We start from the raw sequence: 13,799 nt of genomic DNA on the forward strand, positions 1-13,799 counted from the left end.
GTTGCCAACTCACTGGAGGGCACTCTTACAAGATAGTGCTGGTGGGAATGAACATCAAGATGCTAGGCGCATCGGCTGGCCTGCCAACAGCCTCCTGATACTGCCAAGGAGCATGGAGGAGTCCGGTTCCAACATGGCAGAAGGTAACATGCAAAGATTGCCCTTTCCACAGTCGCTGCTTCATCTCCCAGTTGTGTTGCAAATCCAGAGGCACTGGCACCGCTGCCACCCTACCTGTTCCAGCCTTTGTATGGACAGATCACCTCTGGCCCCCAGGTGATACATTCCTGTGTGCTATTATCCTAGCAAAACGCCATGCAGGAAACAGCCAGTGATAGAACAATGTAAAGCTTCCAAAGTAGTGCCACAAGAGGCAATTTCTCACCCATTACCTTTAATATAAAAAATATCGTAATGATCTGCTTGTGTATACTACTACTTTCTTTTAATTGTCCTAATCCAAATATCTCAGCAGCACAGCTGGCGGTATGCAACTTTTGCTGAGTATCAGCATTTCTACCTCAGAGCCAGAAATTCATAAGTTCAAGAGGCTTCAGAGACTCAAGTACAAAACGTAGGCTGACACTTTAGTGTAGTACTGAGAAAGTGTTGTATTGTCAGATATGACATCTTTCAGATGAGATGTTAAAGCAAGGTGCTCCCTGCCCTCATAGATGTCCATGCAAGATCCCATGGCATTGTACAGAAGATGTACAACTTATTTGGAAGAGGTAATGATAGCATAACGGTTGTGTTACTGGACTAATGATTCAGAGACACGAGTTCAAATCCTAGCATGGGAGCAGAGGAATTTCAATTCCATTAATTAAATGAAATCTAGAATTAAAAAGCTAGCATCAGGAATGGTGACCATGAAACTATCGGATTGTCACAAAAACCCTACTAGTTCACTATGTCCCTGAGGAAAGGAAATCTTCCATCCTTACCCAATCTGGCCTACATGTGACTCCAGATCCACAGCAATGTGGTTGAATCTTAAGTACCCTTTGAAACGACGTAGCAAGCCACTCGAGAACCATCATTTCCTCAAGAGCAATTAAGTAGGCAACAAATGCTGGCCTTACTAGCAACACCCACATGCCATGCATGTGTAAAGAGCACAGAGAATAATCTCTGATGTCCTGGTAATATTTATCCCTAAACCAATATCATTAGAACAAATTATCCAGTCATTTATCTCATTGCTGTCTGTGGCAACTTGCTGTGTGAATGGTTGCCGTATTTTTCTATATCACATCAGTGACTATACATCAAAAGTAGTTTGTTGGTGATGAAGTGCTTTGACATGTTGTGAAAATTACTTTCTTTCAATGCATTACATGTTGATTAGATCAGACCAATTCATTCCAAAGTTGTCGGAAACTGTAAAAGTGTACTTCTGGACACATTTGTACGTGGGTGCACATATTACACCTTTGTTCAAAAAAAAAAGGGAAAAAGGATAAACCTGGCAAGTACAGGCCAGCCATTTAACATTGATGGGGAAGCTTTATCAAACAATAACCCGGTACAAAATTAACAGTCACTTAGACAGGCATGGACTAATGAAAGAGAACCAGCGAAGGCAAATCAGATCTGAACGACATAATTTTGAGTTTTTTGATGAGGTAACAGTCAGGTTCAATGAGGGTAGCAAAGCTGATGTTGTATATAAGGACTTTCAAAAAATGTTTCATGAAGTACCACATAGTAGGCTAGTTAGCAAAATTGAATTCAATGGGTTAAGAGGGACAATTGTAGTATGTATACAAAATAGATTTAGGGATAGAAAACAGACAGTTGTGGAGGATGAGTACTTTTCAGACTAGAGGTGGCTTTTACAGAAGAGCTCCCAAGGTTCAGAGGACCACTGCTCTTTTTGATATACATTAATGACTTGGACTGGGGGTAGAGGGCACAATTTCAAAACTTGCACATGGCACAAAACTTCCCAGTGTAATAAATAGTCAGGAAGATAGCAGTTGACCTCAAGGAGGCATAAACAGGCAGATGAAATGGGTGGACACTGACAGATGAAATTTAACACAGAAAAGCACGAGGTGATACCTTTTGGTCGCAAGAGGACGGATAATGCAAGCTGATTGATACATTTTTAAAGGGGGCGGAAGAAGAGAGACAGACCTGGGACATTTGTGCACAAGTCTTTGTAGGTGGCGAGACAGGTTAACAGAGCTAATAAAGCAAATGGGATCTTGGAATTTACACGTAGAGGTATAAAAGCCAGGAAGTTATACTAACCCCACATAAAGCACTAGTTTGGGGGAAAAAAAAATAGGGCAAAGAGAGGGCGAGTGGGACTCACTGGCTTGCTGTTTGAAAAAGCTGGCATAAACTCAATGGGCCAAATTGCCTCCTTTGTGATTTGCAATTTTATTTTTAAGGCAATATTATGAGAGCAATAGAAATATTCTCAAACTTAGCAATCCCAATCCCATCGTCATCCTCACCCCACTTTAACTGGTTTTCAAATATGACAACTAGTCACATTTCAAAAGCCCACTTATGTACAACTTCAGAAGTTGACCAGTCATTTATCTCAGCTGCCATATTTAACTATAAAAGCTACAGTGACTAAACTGCAAAATTAATTAATGGATTGTGAACCACTCTGGGGCATCCAGAGGATGTTATACAAGTGCAGGTTCTTTGTTTGTTGAAACAACAATTAACAGAACTTCAGAATGAGGATACTGCCTCTTAAATCTCCCAGGCTTCTTCAGGGATAAGTCACGTGAACTGGGATTTAATGGAACCACCAGAATGGGAATGATGGCAGGGTTGCCTTGGAGAATCAGGCCGGGGGTGGGGGGTGGGGGCAGAGGTTACCCCCTTCCAATTGCTGGTGTTGGGAAAACTATCCTCAAATTAGTTTGAAGCGGGATGGGAAAATGGGAATCCCACTCGTTTGTGGTGGGATGTCAATTAGGCTCAATATAAACCACTTAAAGCCAATTACCCGATCCCAGCACAATTTAACGGTTGCTCAAATCTTATCGAGTTTGCCAGCAGCCTACCAGAAAGGTCGTTCATTGATCGTGTGGGAGGCCCAATACTGGCCAGTTAGGTGCCTGGTTGCACTTATATTGCATTAGGCCTGTCGCACAGAGCGATGCTGGGTTCCCACTGGTTCTCCAACCAGTGAGAGGGGTCTTCTGTCACAGGAATTAAATTCCACCCATGGTGTAGTTACAATTGCTAAAATCATCCAGAAAAGTTCCATGTTAAGGACTTCTGGTTAAGCTGAATGATGTGTGGATTCAGGATAATTCTTTGAAAATGATAAGAAATAGTTGAAAAGTAGAAAACAACAACAGGAATCTCTGTATTGGAAGAGTTATATTGGCATGGGGAAGCAGAGTGGGTTGTTCCAGTGAGTGGCTTCATATTGGAACCACCTACTATATCTGATTTACATCAATGGTTTTGATTCAGGAACTCAATACAAAATGGCCAAATTCACAGATGATACTAACCCAGTTTCAGAGCCCTCCCCTCAGAGGGCACTATAACTGAGCCCCCTGCTGACATGAGCCACTGGTTTCAAAGCCCTCCACTAACACCAGGCACTGACTCCAGGCCCTCCAATCACACTGGGCACTGGTTAAGAGCCACATCACAACACCCCCACGTCACATTGGGCACTGGTGCAACACCCTCTCTTTCTCTGGGCACTGGCACAGGGTATTGACACAGAGCTTCTGCTCACATTGGGCACAAAGTCCTGCCACACAGACGGCACTGGCACAGGCACAGGCACTGCACCCCCCCAGTTCCTGTTCACTTTGTACCCTGGTTCAGAGCCTCATCTCACACTGAGGGGAGCCCTCCCCCAATGCACTGGCACAGAGTGCCCACAGGTCGCACTGGCACAATGTATCCCTCCCCTCACTGGCACTGGCACAGGGATCCCCCGGGCACAAGCACAGAGACGGCTCGTGTTTCATCAATAAAAACTGGACACGGCAGATTCCGCGGAGAATGAAAAACGGAATCAGAGCTCGATCCGCACCTGTTTCTCGACGATTGCCTGGAGGATGAACTGCCTCTCACAGTTGGAGAGCGGAGGTTCCCTCATTTCCAAACGGCAGCAAGCTGGAGATTTAACAGAAAAGAACCGAGCGGCGCCTTTATGACATCATCACCCTGCGACCGGAAGCTGGTCAGAGCGGTCAGTCGCAGAGTGAGCAGCAGCTGGAGTGCCAGACCTGCTGAGTTTTTCGAGGTATTTCTGTTCTGTTTTTGTGCTGGGGATGGAGAGGCTACGGATGGAGGGGATGGGGATGGGGATGGGGCCGGGCGAACTGGGGCTAGGGATGGAGGGGATGGGGCCGGGGGAACTGGAACTGGGGCCGGGGCCGGGGGAACTGGGGCTGGGGCCGGGGGAACTGGAACTGGGGCCGGGGGAACTGGAACTGGGTCTGGGTCCGGGGGAACTGGAACTGGGGCTGGGGCCGGGGGAACTGGAACTGGGGCTGGGGCCGGGGGAACTGGAACTGGGGCTGGGGCCGGGGGAACTGGGGCTGGGGCCGGGGGAACTGGGGCCGGGGGAACTGGGGCTGGGGCCGGGGGAACTGGGGCTGGGGCCGGGGGAACTGGGGCTGGGGCCGGGGGAACTGGGGCTGGGGCCGGGGGAACTGGGGCTGGGGCCGGGGGAACTGGGGTTGGAGGAACTGGGGCCGGGGGAACTGTGGTTGGAGGAACTGGGTCCGGGGGAACTGTGGTTGGAGGAACTGGGTCCGGGGGAACTGTGGTTGGAGGAACTGGGTCCGGGGGAACTGTGGTTGGAGGAACTGGGTCCGGGGGAACTGTGGTTGGAGGAACTGGGTCCGGGGGAACTGGGGCTGGAGGAACTGGGGCTGGGGCTGGAGGAACTGGGGCTGGGGCTGGAGGAACTGGGTCTGGGGCTGGAGGAACTGGGTCTGGGGCTGGAGGAACTCGGTCTGGAGGCGCTGGGGCTGGAGGAACTGGGGCTGGAGGAGCTGGAGGGGGAGGGGCTGGAGGGGATGGAGCTGGAGGAGGAGGCACTGGGGCTGGAGGCGCTGGGGCTGGAGGTGCTGGGGCTAGAGGAGCTGGGGCTGGGGCTGGAGGAATTGGAGCTGGAGCGGAGGCTGGAGGAGCTGGGGCTGGAGGGTCTAGGGATGGAGGGGTTTGAGCTGGAGGAGGAGAGGCCGGAGCTGGAGGAGGAGGAGGAGCTGGGGCAGGAGCTGGAGGGGTTGGCACTGGAGCTGGGGCTGGTGGAGCTGGGGCTGGAGGGGCTGGTGGAGCTGCGGCAAGAGGAACTGGAGGAGCTGGGGCTGGATCAGCGGTGGCTGGAGGGGTTGGGCCTGGAGGAGCTGGGGCTGGAGGAGCTGGGGCTGGAGGAGCTGGGGCTGGAGGAGCTGGGGCTGGAGCTGGAGGGGCTGGAGGAGCTGGGGCTGGAGCTGGAGGGGCTGGTAGAGCTGGGGCTGGAGGGACTGGTGGAGCTGGGGCTGGAGGAGCTGGGGCTGGAGGAGCTGGGGCTGGAGGAGCTGGGGCTGGAGGAGCTGGGGCTGGAGGAGGAGGGGGGGCTGGAGGAGCTGGGGCTGGAGGAGGAGGGGGGGCTGGAGGAGCTGGGGCTGGAGGAGGAGGGGGGGCTGGAGGAGCTGGGGCTGGAGGAGGAGGGGGGGCTGGAGGAGGAGGGGCTGGAGGAGGAGGAGGAGGGGCTGGAGGAGGAGGAGGAGGGGCTGGAGGAGGAGGAGGAGGGGCTGGAGGAGGAGGAGGAGGGGCTGGAGGAGGAGGAGGAGGGGCTGGAGGAGGAGGAGGAGGGGCTGGAGGAGGAGGAGGGGGGGCTGGAGGAGGAGGAGGAGGGGCTGGAGGAGGAGGAGGAGGGGCTGGAGGAGGAGGAGGGGCTGGAGGAGGAGGAGGAGGGGCTGGAGGGGTTGGCACTGGAGCTGGGGCTGGAGGAGCTGGGGCTGGAGCAGCGGGGCCTGGAGGAGCTGGGGCTGGAGCAGCGGGGCCTGGAGGAGCTGGGGCTGGAGGGGTTGGCACTGGAGCTGGGGCTGGCGGAGCTGGGGCTGGAGGAACTGGAGGAGCGGCGGCTGGAGCAGTGGCGGCTGGAGGGGTTGGGCCTGGAGGGGTTGGGCCTGGAGGAGCTGGGCCTGGAGGAGCTGGGCCTGGAGGGGCTGGGCCTGGAGGGGCTGGGGCTGGAGCTGGAGGGGTTGGCAGTGGAGCTGGAGGAGCAGGGGCTGGTGGAGCTGGGGCTGGAGGAACTGGAGGAGCGGCGGCTGGGGCTGGTGCAGTCATAGGTAGTTTGTAGGGGCTGGGGCTGTCTGAGGTAGTGGGCAGGGGCTGGAGGGGCTGGGGCTGTCTGAGGTAGTGGGCAGGAGCTGGGACTGGGGCTTTCTGAGATAGTGGGCAGGAGCTCTGACTGGGGCTGCCTGTGGTAGTGGGCAGGATCTGGGACTGTCTGAAATAGTGGGCAGGAGCTAGCACTGGGGCCATCTGAGATAGTGGGCAGGAGCTGGGACTGGGGCTGTTTGAGATAGTGGGCAGGAGCTGGGATTGGGGTTGCCTGTGGTGTTGGGCAGGAGCTGGGACTGGAGCTGCCTGTGGTAGTGGGCAGGATCTGGGACTGTCTGAAATAGTGGGCAGGAGCTGGCACTGGGGCTGCCTGTGGTAGTGGGCAGGAGCTGGGACTGGGGCTGTCTGAGATAGTAGGCAGGAGCTGGGACTGGGGTTGGGGCTCTCTGAGGTAGTTCGCAGGGGCTGGAGGCCTGGGGCTGGAGCTCTCTGAGGTAGTGGGCGGGGGCTGGAGGAGCTGCAGCTAGGGCTCTCTGAGGTTGTGGGCAGGGGCTCTCTGAGGTAGTGGGTGGTGGCTGGAGGAGCTGGGCCTGGTGCTGTTTGAGGTAGTGGGCAGAGGCTGTTTCATGAAGTACCACATAGTAGGCTAGTTAGCAAAATTGAATTCAATGGGTTAAGAGGGACAATTGTAGTATGTATACAAAATAGATTTAGGGATAGAAAACAGACAGTTGTGGAGGATGGCTACTTTTCAGACTAGAGGTGGGTTTTACAGAAGAGCTCCCAAGGTTCAGAGGACCACTGCTCTTTTTGATATACATTAATGACTTGGACTGGGGGTAGAGGGCACAATTTCAAAACTTGCACATGGCACAAAACTTCCCAGTGTAATAAATAGTCAGGAAGATAGCAGTCGACCTCAAGGAGGCATAAACAGGCAGATGAAATGGGTGGACACTGGCAGATGAAATTTAACACAGAAAAGCACGAGGTGATACCTTTTGGTCGCAAGAGGACGGATAATGCAAGCTGATTGATACATTTTTAAAGGGGGCGGAAGAAGAGAGACAGACCTGGGACATTTGTGTACAAGTCGTTGTAGGTGGCGAGACAGGTTAACAGAGTTAATAAAGCAAATGGGATCTTGGAATTTACAAGTAGAGGTACAAAAGCCAGGAAGTTATGCTAACCCTAAATAAAGCACTAGTTTGGGGAAAAAAAATAGGGCAAAGAGAGGCCGAGTGGGACTCACTGGCTTGCTGTTTGAAAAAGCTGGCATAAACTCAATGGGCCAAATTGCCTCCTTTGTGATTTGCAATTTTATTTTTAAGGCAATATTATGAGAGCAATAGAAATATTCTCAAACCTAGCAATCCCAATCCCATCGTCATCCTCACCCCACTTTAACTGGTTTTCAAATATGACAACTAGTCACATTTCAAAAGCCCACTTATGTACAACTTCAGAAGTTGACCAGTCATTTATCTCAGCTGCCATATTTAACTATAAAAGCTACAGTGACTACACTGCAAAATTAATTAATGGATTGTGAACCACTTTGGGGCATCCAGAGGATGTTATACAAGTGCAGGTTCTTTGTTTGTTGAAACAACAATTAACAGAGCTTCAGAATGAGGATACTGCCTCTTAAATCTCCCAGGCTTCTTCAGGGATAAGTCACGTGAACTGTGGAAAACTCCATGACGTGATCTGGGATTTAATGGAACCACCAGAATGGACATGATGGCAGGGATGCCTTGGAGAATCAGGCCGGGGGTGGGGGGGGGGGCAGGGTAACCGATGCCTTGGAGAATCAGGCCGGGGGTGGGAGGGTGGGGGCAGAGGTTACCCGCTTCCAATTGCTGGTGTTGGGAAAACTATCCTCAAATTAGTTTGAAGCGGGATGGGAAAATGGGAATCCCACTCGTTTGTGGTGGGATGTCAATTAGGCTCAATATAAACCACTTAAAGCCAATTACCCGATCCCAGCACAATTTCACGGTGGCTCAAATCTTATCGAGTTTGCCAGCAGCCTGCCAGAAAGGTCTTTCATTGATCGCGTGGGAGGCCCAATACTGGCCAGTTAGGTGCCTGGTTGCACTTATATTGCATTAGGCCTGTCGCACAGAGCGATGCTGGGTTCCCACTGGTTCTCCAACCAGTGAGAGGGGTCTCCTGTCACAGGAATTAAATTCCACCCATGGTGTAGTTACAATTGCTAAAATCATCCAGAAAAGTTCCATGTTAAGGACTTCTGGTTAAGCTGAATGATGTGTGGATTCAGGATAATTCTTTGAAAATGATAAGAAATAGTTGAAAAGTAGAAAACAACAACAGGAATCTCTGTATTGGAAGAGTTATATTGGCATGGGGAAGCAGAGTGGGTTGTTCCAGTGAGTGGCTTCATATTGGAACCACCTACTATATCTGATTTACATCAATGGTTTTGATTCAGGAACTCAATACAAAATGGCCAAATTCACAGATGATACTAACCCAGTTTCAGAGCCCTCCCCTCAGAGGGCACTATAACTGAGCCCCCTGCTGACATGAGCCACTGGTTTCAAAGCCCTCCACTAACACCAGGCACTGACTCCAGGCCCTCCAATCACACTGGGCACTGGTTAAGAGCCACATCACAACACCCCCACGTCACATTGGGCACTGGTGCAACACCCTCTCTTTCTCTGGGCACTGGCACAGGGTATTGACACAGAGCTTCTGCTCACATTGGGCACAAAGTCCTGCCACACAGACGGCACTGGCACAGGCACAGGCACTGCACCCCCCCAGTTCCTGTTCACTTTGTACCCTGGTTCAGAGCCTCATCTCACACTGAGGGGAGCCCTCCCCCAATGCACTGGCACAGAGTGCCCACAGGTCGCACTGGCACAATGTATCCCTCCCCTCACTGGCACTGGCACAGGGATCCCCCGGGCACAAGCACAGAGACGGCTCGTGTTTCATCAATAAAAACTGGACACGGCAGATTCCGCGGAGAATGAAAAACGGAATCAGAGCTCGATCCGCACCTGTTTCTCGACGATTGCCTGGAGGATGAACTGCCTCTCACAGTTGGAGAGCGGAGGTTCCCTCATTTCCAAACGGCAGCAAGCTGGAGATTTAACAGAAAAGAACCGAGCGGCGCCTTTATGACATCATCACCCTGCGACCGGAAGCTGGTCAGAGCGGTCAGTCGCAGAGTGAGCAGCAGCTGGAGTGCCAGACCTGCTGAGTTTTTCGAGGTATTTCTGTTCTGTTTTTGTGCTGGGGATGGAGAGGCTAGGGATGGAGGGGATGGGGATGGGGCCGGGCGAACTGGGGCTAGGGATGGAGGGGATGGGGCCGGGGGAACTGGAACTGGGGCCGGGGCCGGGGGAACTGGGGCTGGGGCCGGGGGAACTGGAACTGGGGCTGGGGCCGGGGGAACTGGAACTGGGGCTGGGGCCGGGGGAACTGGAACTGGGTCTGGGGCCGGGGGAACTGGAACTGGGGCTGGGGCCGGGGGAACTGGAACTGGGGCTGGGGCCGGGGGAACTGGAACTGGGGCTGGGGCCGGGGGAACTGGAACTGGGGCTGGGGCCGGGGGAACTGGAACTGGGGCTGGGGCCGGGGGAACTGGGGCTGGGGCCGGGGGAACTGGGGCTGGGGCCGGGGGAACTGGGGCTGGGGCCGGGGGAACTGGGGCTGGGGCCGGGGGAACTGTGGTTGGAGGAACTGGGTCCGGGGGAACTGTGGTTGGAGGAACTGGGTCCGGGGGAACTGTGGTTGGAGGAACTGGGTCCGGGGGAACTGTGGTTGGAGGAACTGGGTCCGGGGGAACTGTGGTTGGAGGAACTGGGTCCGGGGGAACTGGGGCTGGAGGAACTGGGTCCGGGGGAACTGGGGCTGGAGGAACTGGGGCTGGAGGAACTGGGGCTGGGGCTGGAGGAACTGGGTCTGGGGCTGGAGGAACTGGGTCTGGGGCTGGAGGAACTCGGTCTGGAGGCGCTGGGGCTGGAGGAACTGGGGCTGGAGGAGCTGGAGGGGGAGGGGCTGGAGGGGATGGAGCTGGAGGAGGAGGCACTGGGGCTGGAGGCGCTGGGGCTGGAGGTGCTGGGGCTAGAGGAGCTGGGGCTGGGGCTGGAGGAATTGGAGCTGGAGCAGAGGCTGGAGGAGCTGGGGCTGGAGGGTCTAGGGATGGAGGGGTTTGAGCTGGAGGAGGAGAGGCCGGAGCTGGAGGAGGAGGAGGAGCTGGGGCAGGAGCTGGAGGGGTTGGCACTGGAGCTGGGGCTGGTGGAGCTGGGGCTGGAGGGGCTGGTGGAGCTGCGGCAAGAGGAACTGGAGGAGCTGGGGCTGGATCAGCGGTGGCTGGAGGGGTTGGGCCTGGAGGAGCTGGGGCTGGAGGAGCTGGGGCTGGAGGAGCTGGGGCTGGAGGAGCTGGGGCTGGAGGAGCTGGGGCTGGAGCTGGAGGAGCTGGGGCTGGAGCTGGAGGGGCTGGTAGAGCTGGGGCTGGAGGGACTGGTGGAGCTGGGGCTGGAGGAGCTGGGGCTGGAGGAGCTGGGGCTGGAGGAGGAGGGGGGGCTGGAGGAGCTGGGGCTGGAGGAGGAGGGGGGGCTGGAGGAGGAGGGGCTGGAGGAGGAGGAGGAGGGGCTGGAGGAGGAGGAGGAGGGGCTGGAGGAGGAGGAGGAGGGGCTGGAGGAGGAGGAGGAGGGGCTGGAGGAGGAGGAGGAGGGGCTGGAGGAGGAGGAGGGGCTGGAGGAGGAGGAGGAGGGGCTGGAGGAGGAGGAGGGGCTGGAGGAGGAGGAGGAGGGGCTGGAGGGGTTGGCACTGGAGCTGGGGCTGGAGGAGCTGGGGCTGGAGCAGCGGGGCCTGGAGGAGCTGGGGCTGGAGCAGCGGGGCCTGGAGGAGCTGGGGCTGGAGGGGTTGGCACTGGAGCTGGGGCTGGAGGAACTGGAGGAGCGGCGGCTGGAGCAGTGGCGGCTGGAGGGGTTGGGCCTGGAGGGGTTGGGCCTGGAGGAGCTGGGCCTGGAGGAGCTGGGCCTGGAGGGGCTGGGGCTGGGCCTGGAGGGGCTGGGGCTGGAGCTGGAGGGGTTGGCAGTGGAGCTGGAGGAGCAGGGGCTGGTGGAGCTGGGGCTGGAGGAACTGGAGGAGCGGCGGCTGGGGCTGGTGCAGTCATAGGTAGTTTGTAGGGGCTGGGGCTGTCTGAGGTAGTGGGCAGGGGCTGGAGGGGCTGGGGCTGTCTGAGGTAGTGGGCAGGAGCTGGGACTGGGGCTTTCTGAGATAGTGGGCAGGAGCTCTGACTGGGGCTGCCTGTGGTAGTGGGCAGGATCTGGGACTGTCTGAAATAGTGGGCAGGAGCTAGCACTGGGGCCATCTGAGATAGTGGGCAGGAGCTGGGACTGGGGCTGTTTGAGATAGTGGGCAGGAGCTGGGATTGGGGTTGCCTGTGGTGTTGGGCAGGAGCTGGGACTGGAGCTGCCTGTGGTAGTGGGCAGGATCTGGGACTGTCTGAAATAGTGGGCAGGAGCTGGCACTGGGGCTGCCTGTGGTAGTGGGCAGGAGCTGGGACTGGGGCTGTCTGAGATAGTAGGCAGGAGCTGGGACTGGGGTTGGGGCTCTCTGAGGTAGTTCGCAGGGGCTGGAGGCCTGGGGCTGGAGCTCTCTGAGGTAGTGGGCGGGGGCTGGAGGAGCTGCAGCTAGGGCTCTCTGAGGTTGTGGGCAGGGGCTCTCTGAGGTAGTGGGTGGTGGCTGGAGGAGCTGGGCCTGGTGCTGTTTGAGGTAGTGGGCAGAGGCTGTTTCATGAAGTACCACATAGTAGGCTAGTTAGCAAAATTGAATTCAATGGGTTAAGAGGGACAATTGTAGTATGTATACAAAATAGATTTAGGGATAGAAAACAGACAGTTGTGGAGGATGGCTACTTTTCAGACTAGAGGTGGGTTTTACAGAAGAGCTCCCAAGGTTCAGAGGACCACTGCTCTTTTTGATATACATTAATGACTTGGACTGGGGGTAGAGGGCACAATTTCAAAACTTGCACATGGCACAAAACTTCCCAGTGTAATAAATAGTCAGGAAGATAGCAGTCGACCTCAAGGAGGCATAAACAGGCAGATGAAATGGGTGGACACTGGCAGATGAAATTTAACACAGAAAAGCACGAGGTGATACCTTTTGGTCGCAAGAGGACGGATAATGCAAGCTGATTGATACATTTTTAAAGGGGGCGGAAGAAGAGAGACAGACCTGGGACATTTGTGTACAAGTCGTTGTAGGTGGCGAGACAGGTTAACAGAGTTAATAAAGCAAATGGGATCTTGGAATTTACAAGTAGAGGTACAAAAGCCAGGAAGTTATGCTAACCCTAAATAAAGCACTAGTTTGGGGAAAAAAAATAGGGCAAAGAGAGGCCGAGTGGGACTCACTGGCTTGCTGTTTGAAAAAGCTGGCATAAACTCAATGGGCCAAATTGCCTCCTTTGTGATTTGCAATTTTATTTTTAAGGCAATATTATGAGAGCAATAGAAATATTCTCAAACCTAGCAATCCCAATCCCATCGTCATCCTCACCCCACTTTAACTGGTTTTCAAATATGACAACTAGTCACATTTCAAAAGCCCACTTATGTACAACTTCAGAAGTTGACCAGTCATTTATCTCAGCTGCCATATTTAACTATAAAAGCTACAGTGACTACACTGCAAAATTAATTAATGGATTGTGAACCACTTTGGGGCATCCAGAGGATGTTATACAAGTGCAGGTTCTTTGTTTGTTGAAACAACAATTAACAGAGCTTCAGAATGAGGATACTGCCTCTTAAATCTCCCAGGCTTCTTCAGGGATAAGTCACGTGAACTGTGGAAAACTCCATGACGTGATCTGGGATTTAATGGAACCACCAGAATGGACATGATGGCAGGGATGCCTTGGAGAATCAGGCCGGGGGTGGGGCAGGGTAACCGATGCCTTGGAGAATCAGGCCGGGGGTGGGAGGGTGGGGGCAGAGGTTACCCGCTTCCAATTGCTGGTGTTGGGAAAACTATCCTCAAATTAGTTTGAAGCGGGATGGCAAAATGGGAATCCCACTCGTTTGTGGTGGGATGTCAATTAGGCTCAATATAAACCACTTAAAGCCAATTACCCGATCCCAGCACAATTTCACGGTGGCTCAAATCTTATCGAGTTTGCCAGCAGCCTGCCAGAAAGGTCTTTCATTGATCGCGTGGGAGGCCCAATACTGGCCAGTTAGGTGCCTGGTTGCACTTATATTGCATTAGGCCTGTCGCACAGAGCGATGCTGGGTTCCCACTGGTTCTCCAACCAGTGAGAGGGGTCTCCTGTCACAGGAATTAAATTCCACCCATGGTGTAGTTACAATTGCTAAAATCATCCAGAAAAGTTCCATGTTAAGGACTTCTGGTTAAGCTGAATGATGTGTGGATTCAGGATAATTCTTTGAAAATGATAAGAAATAGTTGAAAAGTAGAAAACAACAACAGGAATCTCTGTATTGGAAGAGTTATATTGGCATGGG

At 54.1% G+C, this 13,799-nt stretch overlaps 1 protein-coding gene across 4 annotated transcripts in view; it reads right to left on the reverse strand.

The window, feature by feature from the left end:
- exosc9 (exosome component 9) overlaps positions 1 to 13,799 on the reverse strand; it is a 101,219-nt gene that overhangs the window by 72,222 nt on the left and 15,198 nt on the right. For 2 of the 4 annotated variants that reach the window (XM_078540110.1, XM_078540101.1), the window contains exon 1: positions 4,031 to 4,174. The exons of the other annotated variants lie outside the window; for them this stretch is intronic. In XM_078540110.1, coding sequence (XP_078396236.1) covers positions 4,031 to 4,096 — 66 coding nt within the window. In that variant the 5' untranslated portion in view covers positions 4,097 to 4,174. Of the gene's footprint in view, positions 1 to 4,030; positions 4,175 to 13,799 lie in introns of those variants that run through there. 4 annotated transcript variants of the gene reach the window in all.

This window comes from Cetorhinus maximus, chromosome 1 (genome assembly GCF_964194155.1).
Source record: "Cetorhinus maximus chromosome 1, sCetMax3.hap1.1, whole genome shotgun sequence".
Lineage (NCBI taxonomy): Eukaryota > Metazoa > Chordata > Chondrichthyes > Lamniformes > Cetorhinidae > Cetorhinus > Cetorhinus maximus.